The sequence below is a fragment of the Bubalus bubalis genome, chromosome 1, assembly GCF_019923935.1.
Source record: "Bubalus bubalis isolate 160015118507 breed Murrah chromosome 1, NDDB_SH_1, whole genome shotgun sequence".
Classification (NCBI taxonomy): domain Eukaryota; kingdom Metazoa; phylum Chordata; class Mammalia; order Artiodactyla; family Bovidae; genus Bubalus; species Bubalus bubalis.
Genome location: NC_059157.1, coordinates 11165452 through 11179792, shown reverse-complemented (window position 1 = coordinate 11179792; position 14341 = coordinate 11165452). Strand labels below are relative to the sequence as shown.

At 37.0% G+C, this 14341-nt stretch overlaps 1 protein-coding gene across 1 annotated transcript in view; it reads left to right on the top strand.

Moving 5' to 3' along the window:
• ADAM32 (ADAM metallopeptidase domain 32) overlaps nucleotides 1-14341 on the top strand; it is a 176570-nt gene that overhangs the window by 155382 nt on the left and 6847 nt on the right. Inside the window, exons 18-20 of the mRNA XM_025278234.3 lie at nucleotides 2079-2169; nucleotides 3327-3486; nucleotides 12506-12544. Of these exons, the coding sequence (XP_025134019.3) occupies nucleotides 2079-2169; nucleotides 3327-3486; nucleotides 12506-12544 (290 nt within the window). The remainder of the gene's footprint in view (nucleotides 1-2078; nucleotides 2170-3326; nucleotides 3487-12505; nucleotides 12545-14341) is intronic.

The window sequence follows — 14341 nt, the reverse complement described above, 5'->3', positions numbered from 1 at the left end:
TAAGACCAGAAACTATAAAACTCCTAGAGGAGAACATAGGCAAAACACTCTCCGACATACATCACAGCAGGATCCTCTATGACCCACCTCCCAGAATATTGGAAATAAAAGCAAAAATAAACAAATGGGATCTAATTAAACTTAAAAGCTTCTGCACAACAAAGGAAACTCTAAGCAAGGTGAAAAGACAGCCTTCAGAATGGGAGAAAATAATAGCAAATGAAGCAACTGACAAACAACTAATCTCAGAAATATATAAGCAACTTCTACAGCTCAATTCCAGAAAAATAAATGACCCAATCAAAAAATGGGCCAAAGAACTAAATAGACATTTCTCCAAAGAAGACATACAGATGGCTAACAAACACATGAAAAGATGCTCAACGTCACTCATTATCAGAGAAATGCAAATCAAAACCACTATGAGGTACCATTTCACGCCAGTCAGAATGGCTGTGATCCAAAAGTCTACAAGCAATAAATGCTGGAGAGGGTGTGGAGAAAAGGGAACCCTCTTACACTGTTGGTGGGAATGCAAACTAGTACAGCCAGTATGGAGAACAGTGTGGAGACTCCTTAAAAAACTGGGAATAGAACTGCCTTATGACCCAGCAATCCCACTCTGTGCATACATACTGAGGAAACCAGAATTTAAAGAGACATGTGTACACCAATGTTCATTGCAGCACTGTTTATAATAGCCAGGACATGGAAGCAACCTAGATGTCCATCAGCAGATGAATGGATAAGAAAGCTGTGGTACATATACACAATGGAGTATTACTCAGCCATTAAAAAGAATACATTTGAATCAGTTCTAATGAGGTGGATGAAACTGGAGCCTATTATACAGAGTGAAGTAAGCCAGAAAGAAAAACACCAATACAGTATACTAACGCATATATATGGAATTTAGAAAGATGGTAACAACAATAACCCTGTGTACGGAACAGCAGAAGAGACACTGATGTATAGAACAGTCTTTTGGACTCTGTGGGAGAGGGCGAGGGTGGGATGATTTGGGAGAATGGCATTGAAATACGTATAATATCATATATGGAACAAGTCGCCAGTCCAGGTTCGATGCACGATACTGGATGCTTGGGGCTGGTGCACTGGGACGACCCAGAGGGATGGTATGGGGAGAGAGGAGGGAGGAGGGTTCAGGATGGGGAACACATGTATACCTGTGGCGGATTCATTTTGATATTTGGCAAAACCAATGCAATATTGTAAAGTTTAAAAATAAATTAAAAAAAAATAAATTCTGTCTCCACCACTTACTAGCCATGTGACTTTTGGCAAGTTAAATATCTATGCCTCCAGGTTATTCATCTTTAGAGTGGGAATAATAATTGTCCCAGCCTTACAGGACGGTTGTGAGGGTTTAATGAGTAAATCAATGTAAAGTGCTCAGAATGGAGGCTCACACATTGCAAGCACCATAAAGCTGTTTCTATCGTTAATTAGTTAATTACAAAGATGATCTGATACCCTCTTGGAATACAAAAAACTTTTGCTTAAAAATCAAACAAACAAAAACTAATGAAGTAAACAAACGATCCTGGTCAAGGGCAGTTCTATGCTGTTAAATGTTTACCAAGTAGCTTGAGGAAGCATCAAGTCCTCATCTATGTACACAGATACTTCAGACCACCACATGATGTTACTGAAAATGGAGATGGGAAGAAGTGTACACAGTCGTCCTTGCGAGCTGATACTGGCTGGCTCTAACACACTGCTGGAGTGGTGTCATTTTCAATAGAATTTAAGTAGATGGTTCTGGAATTGCACACTAAATTTTCAGGTGAACATTTGAAGGTGTTAAGTTTTCCAGATATTTCAAATATTGTGAGCCTCACTTTATAGCTCCTTTTTAGCATGTGTGTGCATCTGTGCATACTTTAGGCTAAGAAACCAAGCATTGGATTTGTAGAATTATCTCTGTAAATAGATCAAAGAAACAAAATTACACTAGATGAAAATACCAGAGTAAGCCTGATGATCCATCAGATAATTTTGCTTTCTATGAGAAAACATTTTTAAATGACTATCTGAATTTAAAAAAATGATTCTAGGTGTGCACTTCCCAGATGATATGCAATTGTACTGAAGGCTATGTACCTCCAAATTGTACCACGAGAGCCAGAATATCGCCTGGGGAACAGGGCAAGTATCTATTTCTTTTATATATCCAGTTAATAGAATCGTCAAATTGCTTGCCTTCACAAAAACATAGTTAGGTTTTTGCCACTTAGAAAGAAACCAATATTTGTAATTAAAAGGTAAACAAATAGGCTTCCAAAAGAAATAGAAACCAATATGCTTTCTTAATCTTGCTTTTTTCCCCCTAATATTAACTTTTCAATATGACTGAAGCTGAGTATCTTTATAATTTTTATTTACTTTTGTCTGACTTTCTCCTTTATATTATCCTTCAACCCTTTCCCACGTTTATGGTTGATCCTGTGATCTGAGCTCTATACCAGCAACACACCCTGTGTCTAGCACTAATATGTGTCTGTTATAGAAGAAATAAAGGAAGTAGAAGATAAACCTTTAGTCTGAAAGAGTTTTCAGTTTAAATGATAAAAATCTATTAATTCCTGTTAAAGAGATGACAGAAAGATGCTAAAACAGTATTTTGTTTGTTTATCATGACTTTAGTTTTTGTCATTCATTCACTGATTTAGCAAATATTTCTTGAATTCCTAATATATACGCCAGATGCTTATCATATGACACTAGGCATGTACAGATAGTAAAACAAAGCCTCACTCCTCATGGAACTTAAAGAATACCCAGTGCTAATTAGTTGCAGAATTAGAGTTAGGGATCATGTCTCCTATTTTTTATGCCTGTGCCATTTTAGTAACACTGCAATGACTCCACGGGTAAAAACAGATCCCTAATGTTGGAGAGCCAGCACTCTAATAAAGATAAATAAGATATGCACAGGTATAGTAGGATTCTGTGATAATGCACCTTGTAATAATGTACGTTTGTTGGTTATATGTCTCTGAAGTTATGGGGTTCTACTTATACTGGGATTTTGCTGTAGCTGCTGTATAAGGTAGAATACATTAGAACTTCCTGGAACTTAGTGTCTGTTCTTTTAGAATGAGAGTTTATAGAGACAATCTTAAATATTATGATTCTATTATTATTATTTTTATTCATTTATTTTAATTAGAGGCTAATTATTATTATTTTTCATTGTTACTTGAATTATGATTAAAATTAAGAACATTGTGATAAGTTTGCTATAACTTAAAAGTACACAGCTTAATTTTTTTCTCTGATTTTTTATGTATTTTTATTTTTAGGTTTACTCACGAAAAGAACTTCTGAGAAGGGCGGGAAGAAGCAGTGGCTTCTGGCTATCTACGTTGCTTTACCTGTTCTTATTGTAGCAACCGTAATAGTTGCTTCGTGGAAGCTTTCGAAAAAGTGGTTTAGCAAGAAAGAGGAGTCCCAAAGTAGTGGGTAAATTAAATTTGTGTTCTGAAGTTAAACCATTTAAATCTAGTCAGATATAAGGCAATATTATGAACAGCAACAATACTTCACATTTTATAGGAATTTTGAATGCTACATCAATATCTCATTTAATTGTTTGAGATAGTTTTGGATATCCTTATTTTAAAGTTTCAAAAAGTTCAGAATCTGGTTTAATAACTTTGCCTCTGTAATTGAGACAGGAAGAGTGGAAATGCATCCACATCTGTTGCTTTCACATGCCCAGTGGTTCTTGTTTCTATTATACACAAGCTAAACTTTTCCAATATATCATGGCTTTCTCTTTGTTGAAATTTCTGCTTTATATACTCTGAAAGTGAAAGTGTTGGTCGTTTAGTCATGTCCTACTGTTTGCAATCCTGTGGACTGTAGCCCGCCAGGTTCCTCTGTCCATGGGATTCTCCAGGCAGGAATACTGGAGTGAGCTGCCATTCCCTTCTCCAGGGAGTCTTCTTGACCCAGTGATCGAACCTGGGTCTTGCTGTGCATTGCAGGCAGAGTCTTTACCATTTGAGCCACCAGGCAGTGAATAAATATATAACATTCAGTGTAGTTATATATTCTTGATGTATTTACTTTTCATCATTAACAGTTGTATCTTAAATTCTATTTTTACTCTTTTATATTGTTGTATCCCAGCTTGCTTTATGCAAGTTAGATTTACCTATTACGTATTTTTCATCCCTTATTTTCAGTCTTTCTTAGATTTTAGTTGATATCCTATAAACAGCCTTTATATGAAAAATATAGTAGTAGACTTTTCATATTTATATGCTTAATGTATGATCGCAGATATTCATGTTGAAATTTACAATCTTATTTTCTTCCTACTTACTATCCTCTTTGTTGGCATGATTTCCTTTTCCCCAATTCCATTTTTTTATTATGATTTTTCTGGTTTCTTTTACTATTTTGTACATTTTTAATTCTGTTTTTATTGTTTGAATGGTTTTTGGTAACTTGTATTTGTAGCAAATGTTATATATACAATGTCTTAATTTAATCATTATATGTAGTCTTCTGAATAAGACAAGGATCTTGGCCTTGTAACACTAATCTATCTTTTTTGATCTATTTATCATTTGGTTTTTCAGTTTCCTCCAAATAAATTTTGTGTTTTTTTTAAAATTATCATTGTTATATTTAGTTAACATTTATTAGAATTTCCTGTTACATTTTCCAGATTCTTTGCTTTACCATTCCTTTCTTTTAAATTTAGTTCTGAGATAATTTAAGAAATATAAAAGGCTTCCCTCTTAGCTCAGTTGGTAAAGAATCTGCTTGCAATGCAGGAGACTCTGGTTCTATCCCTGGGTTGGGAAGATGCCCTGGAGAAGGAAATGGCAACTCACTCCAGTATTCTTGCCTGGAGAATCCCATTGTCAGAGGAGCCTGGCAGGCTACAGTTCATGGGGTTGCAAGAGTCGGACACAACTTAGTGACTAAACCACCACCAAGAAATATAAAAAGTTGCAAAAGTGGCATAGAGTTTCTTGGCTCTATCACTTCAGTTCAGTTCAGTCACTCAGTCATGTCCAGCTCTTTGTGACCCCATGAATTGCAGCATTCCAGGCCTCCCTGTCCATCACCAACTCCCGGAGTTCACTCAGACTCATGTCCATCGAGTCAGTGATGCTCTATCACTTAGGTTTTATCAATGATAGCATCTTACATTAACTGAATTTTCACAGCCAGGGGACTGGTATTGGTATAGTTTTATCAGTTAAACTATAGACCTTAAAGCTCAGCATTCAGAAAACTAAGATCATGGCATCTAGTCCCATAACGTAGATGGGGAAACAGTGGAAACAGTGGCTGACTGTATTTTTTTGGGCTCCAAAATCACTGCAGATGGTGATTGCAGCTATGAAATTAAAAGACGCTTACTCCTTGGAAGGAAGATTATGACCAACCTAGATAGCATATTCAAAAGCAGAGACATTACTTTGCCAACAAAGGTCTGTCTAGTCAAGGCTATGGTTTTTCCAGTAGTCGTGTATGGATGTGAGAGTTGGACTATAAAAAAGCTGAGTGCCGAAGAATTGATGCTTTTGAATTGTGGTGTTGAAGAATACTCTTGAGAGTCTCTTGGACTGCAAGGAGATCCAACCAGTCCATCCTAAAGGAAACCAGTCCTGAATATTCTTTGGAAGGACTGATGCTGAAGCTGAAACTCCAGAACTTTGGCCACCTGCTGCGAAGAACTGACTCATTGGAAAAGACCCTGATTCTGGGAAAGATTGAAGGCGGGAGAAGAAGAGGATGACAGAGGATGAGATGGTTGGATGGCATCACCGACTCGATGGGCATGAGTTTGAGTAAGCTCTGGGAGTTGGTGATGGACAGGGAGGCCTGGCATGCTGCGGTTCGTGGGGTCACAAAGAGTTGGACCCGACTGAGCGACTGAACTGAACTGATAGACCTTATTCATATTCACCAGTGTTTACAGACATATATATAGTCCATGGGGTGGTCACAAAGAGTCAGACATGACTGAGAGACTTTCACTTATATTTTGAGTATGTGTGTGTGTGTGTGTATATATATATATACATTTTTTTTCCCCATGGATCACAGCCTTGTGATGAAGGGGCTTGCATAACTCAATGAAATGCTGTTCAAGCCCACACAAGACAGATAGGTCATAGTGTAGAGTTCTGTTAAATTCTGGTCCACTGGGGGAGGAAATGGCAAACCCACTCCAGTGTTCTCAGTGCGAGAACCCCATGAACAGTATGAAAAAGCAAAAATATATGACACCGGAAGATGAGCCCCCCTGGTCAGAAGGTGTCTGATATGCTACTGGGGAAGATCAGAGGGCAATTATTAATAGCCCCAGAAAGAATGGCCAATATGCTACTGGGGAAGAGCAGAGGGCAATTATTAATAGCTCCAGAAAAAATGGAGTGGCTGGGTCAAAATGGAAATGATGCTCAGTGTGGATGTGTCTGGTGGTGAAAGTCAAGTCCAATGCTGTAAAGAACAATATTGCCTAGAAACCTGGAATGTTAGGTCCCTGAATCAAGGTAAATTGGACATGGTCGAGCAGAAGATGGCAAGGTTGAACATTGACATCTTAGGAATCAGTGAACCAAAATGGGTGTTAATGGGCGAATTTAATTCAGATGACCATTATATCTACTATTGTGGGCCAGAATCCCTTAGAAGAATTGGAGTAGACCTCATGTAGTCAATGAACGCGTCTGAAGTGCAGTACTTGGGTGCAATCTCAAAAACGACAGTATGATCTTGGTTCGTTTCCAAGGCAAACCGTTCACCTTCACAGTAATACAAGTCTATGCCCCAACCACTAATGCTGAAGAAGCTGAAATTGACCGATTCTATGAAGACCTACAAGATCTTCTAGAACTAACACCAAAAACGGTGTCCTTTTCATCACAGGATTGGAATACAAAAATAGGAAGTCAAGAGATACCAGGAGTAGTAGGCAAATTTGGTCTTGCAGTACAAAGGCAGGGCAAAGGCTAACAGAGAATAGTAGCTGCCTTGGTCTCCCCAGATGGTATCACCTCATTTTGGGGAGACTTCTTTCTCTGCCTGGCTTCCCATTGCTGTGTTACAGCATGGAAAATCTTCCTTGCAGTAAGAAGGGGCAGTCATGGGTCTTTATTTCCTTCTCTCATAGATCACTATCTTGCCTAATATTCAGTATCTGAAAACCAGTGTTTAACATGTCTTGTCCAGATTTTCAGTTGTTTCAGGCAGAAGTGTAAATCCTGTTACTCCATTTTGATCAGTATTGGAACTGTATCTTTGTGGTTTGTAACTGCACTTTCGTAGGTATCTCTCCATCTCATAGTCTGTTTGATTTTCTCAGATCATTCTCTCATATCAACATTTCTTCCTTCTCAGTCCTGTTCTAGACTTATGGATTCTGTTTTTGCAAAAATCTCTATGGAGATTCTAAATATTCTCAGAGTTTTTTTTTAAATCATTTATATTTCTTGGTGTGTGAGCTCATTGTTTGGCTATGGCTGCTGATGTTAATTACTAGGGCTTTGTCATCATAGACTCTTTTCTCTTCAATATTTATGATTTTCCCATGAGAATTCAGCATGCCCTGTGTTGAAGACTCACACCTGTGGGTGGTTTCATTTTTGCTTCTTTTAAAGCAAAAATATTTAAAGCAAATGCTCTGCATGGTATTCAAGCATTTGTAGGAGTGTGAACTGGCATCCTGAAAGTGCATTTTTTGGAGGCTTGGGACTCCTCAGTGATGCACTTTCCCCCATCTGTCCTTGCATGTTGCATATTCCCATTTTCCCTGCTGCATTCCAAAGGCCACTGGTCAGGATTTTTACTATCCCTGTTGAATGGGTGGTATGACCCTTCATGGCTCCCAGGTTAAGTGGCTCCAGTTAAGGAGCTCACTTAGTTTCCCTACATGCAAAGTCCTCATAACTCCTTCTAAGGAATAACTATTGAATCTCTAGTCCCAAAGTTGTATCACTGGTTTAGACACCCCTGCAGTCATTCACTTTTAGCTCTTGTTTACTCTTTGAACTCTCTGTTTCTTCGTTTTTACTAGCACCAACAGAATTCTTTTCTTATTAACCTCAGTTATGTGTTAACTGTTCATGCTATTTTTTTTCAGACCTCCTCTATGAGGAATGGAAAGGGAAATTTTCCCACTAGTTCAGTCTGTCAGATTGTCTAGAAGTCCGTATGGATTTTACCTTATAAAATGTAACATTTCTTTATCAATGAATAAAAAGTTAAAAGTTGGGGTATAAAGGTCAGAATCAGGCATTCAGGATCAAACCTATATTCTGTGTTCAGAAGTGATAAAGAAAAATCAAATCTGTGCCTTCTTGATAATGTCCTCATTGCAGGTTTGAAATATACTTTTTATGGATGAGGTATGCAGGTATATAAGAATGTTTACTTATTTGCATCTCTGTTTAGTGACCTTGCACATTGTTTTCTTTTTTGGTAACTAATCTTGTAAAAGAGATAATACAGCTTATAAAATGGCCTGACTTTTATTTATGCAGTTGACAGGCTCTCTTACGACTAATTTTGGACACTATTTTCCATTCGTTTAATGTCCAGGTCAGAAGGTGACACTCACAGAAATGTCACCAGGGAGGTAAACTGTAAGGCATCTTAAGACACATGTTGAAAATTAAGTGAAATGAGTCGCCAGTCCAGGTTCGATGCACGATACTGGATGCTTGGGGCTGGTGCACTGGGACGACCCAGAGGGATGGTATGGGGAGAGAGGAGGGAGGAGGGTTCAGGATGGGGAACACATGTATACCTGTGGTGGATTCATTTCAATATTTGGCAAAACCAGTAAAATATTGTAAAGTTTAAAAATAAAATAAAATTAAAAAAAAAGAAAAAAGAAAACTAAGAATGAATTAGTAATTCACAATGTCTAGCTACAGTTGGTAAAGTAATCCTCTGGAAACCAGGCTACTAATATATGTAATTTAGTTTATAGTAAATTAGTCTTCTATTCATTTAAATAAATACTATTTTTTTCTGAGGAAACAAGGAATAAAATGGCTGACTCTAATAAAATTTAGAATATGTATAATTAGTAAAGAAAAAAGGATGTATGTGGGGTTTAGTCAGTTGTGTCTGACCCTTGCAACATCACTGACTGTAACCCTCCAGGCTCCTCTGTCCATGAGATTTTCCAGGCAAGAACACTGGAGTGGGTTGCCATTTCCTTCTCCAGGGGATCTTCCTGTCCCAGGGATTGAACCCAGGTCTCTGTATTGCAGGCAGATTCTTTACTGACTGAGCTACCAAAGAAACCACAGCTTGGGTTATATTCACGTACAGCTTGGGTAAACAAGCAAATGCTTGATATTTGATAGATTGTACATGACTAAACTCATGTATAAATTTCTATAGTAGTTATGAATTGGTAAGAACTAATTATATCTACTTCCTGTGTTTTTTTTTTTTTAATCAGTAATGGATAGCATATTGTCCCCATTAATATTTCTTAAATAATAAATTCAGTCCTTACTGATTTATAACTGGTCTACCAACATTCAGGGTTTCCCTGGTGGCTCAGCGGTAAAGAATCTGCCTGCAATGCAGGAGACCCAGGTTCGATCCTTGGGTCGGGAAGACCCCTGGCGGAGGGCATGGCAACCCACTCTAGTACTCTTGCCTAGAGAATCCCACAGATAGAGGAGCCTGGCAGGCTGCAGTCCATAGGGTTGTACAGAGTCAGACATGACTGAGACGACTGAGCAGCAGCAGCATACCAACATTTCAGTTTATCTGATATAACTTTTCAGTCCCCTTACTTTCAACCTTTTATTTAATTTGGTCTCTTGAAAATAGCCTGCCAATGATATTTTAAAATCTGTAACCTCAAGTGTCTCAGTAATTGAATTTAGTATGTCTATATACTTATATTTGCTGATATGTTTAGAGTAAATTCTGCCATTTTGTTTTGTTTTTTTCTATTTCTCATGCTTTTTCTTTTTCTTTTTTTTTCTATTTTGATACTCACATTTATTATCACTCCCTTGTCTTCTAACACACTGGTACTGAAGACTCTTAAACAAACACAGACGCTTTCAAGAATTAAAGTCAAAGTAATTTAGGGAAGAAGGTGGCCAGAACTCTTTTGGATCATTTCTCGGTTTTCCTGTTCACATTGCATGGCAGATGCAGTAGAAGAATCTTATAGACAGAAGACAGTTCCAAGTTTGTGGTCTGAACAATTTTAATTAAAAATTTAATTAAAAAGGAGTAAATTTGTGTCATGCACTGATTCCATGCTCAAAGCACTGCCTGGTACATAAATATTCACTGATTGAATGAATGCATCTGGTCATTGGAACATTTATTTACTTTCTGCCTTTTCCCAGAATTTTAGGCTAGAAGGGTCCTCAATCATCATTTCAGCTCCCTTGTTATACCCTTTAAAGACTGAGTTTTGAGGGATTTATGGATTCTCCCTTGGCTACATATATAGCTGCTAAGCTAAACCAGGATAAGGACATAGGCACCATTCTTTTCTTTCTTGTATTCCATTATATTGATTGTGCTTTCAATGTTTTTTCTTTCCTTCTATCAATTTGGTCATTGTGTGTTCCAGTTGTATTCTTTTAGTGATATTCTTTAATTATTATGTTATTATATTGTGTTTTATTAAATTATTTAAATATAAAGTTATAATTTTAGATATAAAAGTACTTATAATCTTCTTCTAACAATTTATGGATATTAGCCCATTAAACCTTATACTCTTTTATTCACTCTTTCATAGTATTATCATTTGGTTTTTAGTTACTTCTGAATTTTAACCTGATACAAATATGTCAGTATTATCATTATTATTATATTTAATCATTATGATATTTAATCAAAACATACTAAGATTTAACTACATTTTTGTCACTTTATTTACTCATTATTCTTTTTTGAATTTAATTCCATATTTTGATGTTCAATCTCCCTTTTGGTGAAGTACATCTCTTAACATTTCCATCAGTGAGTCTTGGTGTAGCAAACTGTTTATCTTATCCACCTAAAATTATGCCTATTTCATTCTCAAATGTGGGTTTAGGTAGTATGGACTTCTTGTGTGTGTGCTGACATCTGGGTTTTATTTTTTTAAATTTTTAATTGGAGGATTATTGCTTGTTGTATTGGTTTCTTAGTATGAATTTCGATGTTGAGAGTTATTTTGTTTCCACTAATTAAAGGTATGTAAGTGTAGTGTGGCATTTATTACTGATGATGATAAATCTTTTGTTAGTGTGTTGATTTATTTACTCCTTTAAGATTAATATGAATTTTACCTAGTTTTTATATTTCTGTTGCTGTGTAACAAATTACCATACACTTAGTAACTTAAATCACATTCATTTCCTGTGTGGAAGTTCTGTAAGTAGGAAATCCAGGTGGATTTGACTGGGTTGTTACAAGGCTGACCTGAAGGCCAGGCTGCCACAAGGCTGACCTGAAGGCCAGGCTGGGAAAAGGTTGTAAGAAAAATCCAATTTCTTGCAGCTTTAGGTCTAAGGTCTATCTTTCTGTGTTGCTTGTCTGCTTGGGGCCCTTCTCTCTCTTTCAGAGGCCACCTGCATTGCTACTCAGGTACCTCCTTTCACCTTTAAAAAAGTAAGGGCATAGAAGTCTTCCTAAGGCTTTGACTGTCTCTTAACTTCTCCCTTCTACCAGCAAGAGAAAACTCTACTTGTAAAGCACTGACCTGACTGGGTCAGGCCCACCAAAATGATCTCTCTGTTTTAAGGCCAACAGATTTGGAGCTTTAATTACATTTGCAAAATCTTTTCAGAGCAGTACTTTGAAGAGTATTTAAATAACCAAGGAATGGGAATCTTAGGAGGCCATTTTAGAATTCTGCCTATCACAACCTCTACATTTATACATTGGCCTTAGAGTTGTTATTTTGTTATAATGTATTCTGGTAGAGACTTTTTGTAAAAAATCAGGAACTTGACCCAATATTTTCCCGTTTACCTTTTATGCTTTCTATTTCCTCTTTTTCAAACTATCATTAGAAATATCACTTCCTTCCCTTAAATTTTCATTAGAATTTTGTGTTATTTTTACACCATTTCTCTATGTGTCAAATAGGAGGTGGAGATTACCCTGGCAGTACAGTCTGCCTAATTGTTTAGAAGTCAGTGAGGGTTTTAAATCACCACCTGCAGTAATTTGTTTACCAGTGGGTAACACATCAGAATCAAGCATATATTCTGAGAAGTGACAAATCAGTTTTATTGCTCCTCTTTCTATTTGGGAATTTGAAATTTGTGTTCTCTATGGACATGGTATATGGATAAAAAGCAATGCTATTATTTGCAGACTGTAACTTGGTAATCTTTTGAAATGATTCATTAGTGGTGATGAGTGGTATAAAAGAATTAATGTAGGTTACAAAATGGCCTGACATTCATTGGTTACAGAGGCACACTTTTTTTAAAGTATTAACTTTGAAGCATTATTTTTCACTTTCATTTAGGTCCACATCAGAAAGTAGCAGCCAATCAGATACTGTCAGGTAAGTGAATTAGAAAGGATTTCTTAAGATGAACAAATTGATATTCAACAAGTAATTGCTAAGTATTAACTGCACAGCAACAATTGATAAGGTATACTACACATATAGCTTCTAAAAGAGATGGTTGGTTCTCTTTCCCCTTAATATTTTTAGTAGTGAACAAAGAACCTGTCTGCCAGTGCAAGAGACATAAAAGACACAGGTTTGATCCCTGGGTCAGGAATACCCCCTGGAGGAGAGCATGGCGATCCACTACAGTATTCTTGCCTGGAGAATTTCTTGGACAGAGGAGCCTGGGAGGCTACAGTCCATAGGGTTGCAGAGTCAGACACAACTGCAGCGACTTAGCACAGCACACACACACACACAAATTCCTTTTAGTATTTTCTAACCAATAACCAGTGAGTGTTTGTCTTAATAAATGCTTTCTTCAGTTTGTTAATGTATTTTGGGAATTTATTCTGGGGAAACAAAGGAGTAAATAATTGGTGAAATGTTTATGGTGCTAACTCATAAATGGAGAAGTTCACTTCTTTATTTGGAGACTTTAGAAACCCAATATGTATGCTCTTGAACAACTGAATGAGTGCTTACCCTGGTCACCTGAGAAAAATTTGCTGAAGAAAAAGGTTGTAAAGGGAATAATAATTCTGTGTGTTACATAGCCTTTCAGAATTACAAAGTAGTTTTTAAAAAACTTTTAAATTTTGTATTGGGGTATAACTAATTAACCAAAAATTAATTGTGACAGTTTCAAGTGAAGAGCAAAGGGACTCAGTCATACATACAATTACAAAGTAGTTTTAATTAAGTCTCCCTCCATTTCCTGAAAGGTGGATATGTCTGTGTAATAATACAATAACTGTTTAGTTTTCCACATCCAGCAGTTTGGGATGGTGTTGTTCCACCTGCGTCCGTGTGCGTGTGCGTGCTCAGCTGCTTCAGTGGTGCCCAACTCTTTACAACCCTATGGGCTGTAGCCTGCCAGGCTCCTCTGTCCGTGGGACTCTCCAGGCAAGAATACTGGAATGCGCTCCTGTGCCCTCATGATTCCAAAGTATACTGCTGTCCCAGACACACCCAAATGTACAGAGTAGGATGTCTAGGTTGTACAACAGGGCCATTTAATTTCATTTATTCTGAATAGGTCTTCCTCTTCCATTATAATGCCTTCTTTTCTTATCCTTTATCTCTCTTTCATTATTATGATCTTTTCCTTTCAGTGACACTTATGGAGTCATGAGTTACTCTCACTAAGCTAAAAATAAAAATTGATTTTCATTAGTATGTCCTCTCAGTGTCAGGGAGTTATCATATGATCCTTAAACATAGTTACCTTTTCCTCACATTGGATATATGTCTTATTACACTGTTATCAAAAGGATAAAGGCCATATTTATCTTGCTCCACACTGCATAGCCAGCATGTAGCACAGTTCTTGGTTTATGGTAAGTGCTCAATAAATGTTTGTTGAATAAAGGAATTAATTAATTAAGCTTTTCCACAGACATGCACACAGGCGGCCAGACAAAAAAAAATCCACAAACACAAAAGTATAAAGACAAATATGCAGACACACACACGTATGTATGTATAACGCTTTAACTGCCTCCATTTCTCCCTCTCATACTCTCTCTCATCCTGGAACCTTGTCAACATAATTCATCTCTTCTAGGATATTAATTCACCTACACGGAGTGAGGGATGATAGCATAACCCACTGGAATATGTACATTTCAACTAGAGTAGTTCAGGTATAAAATGGCTTGATTGTCATTCTTAAGGTAGGCATGTTTC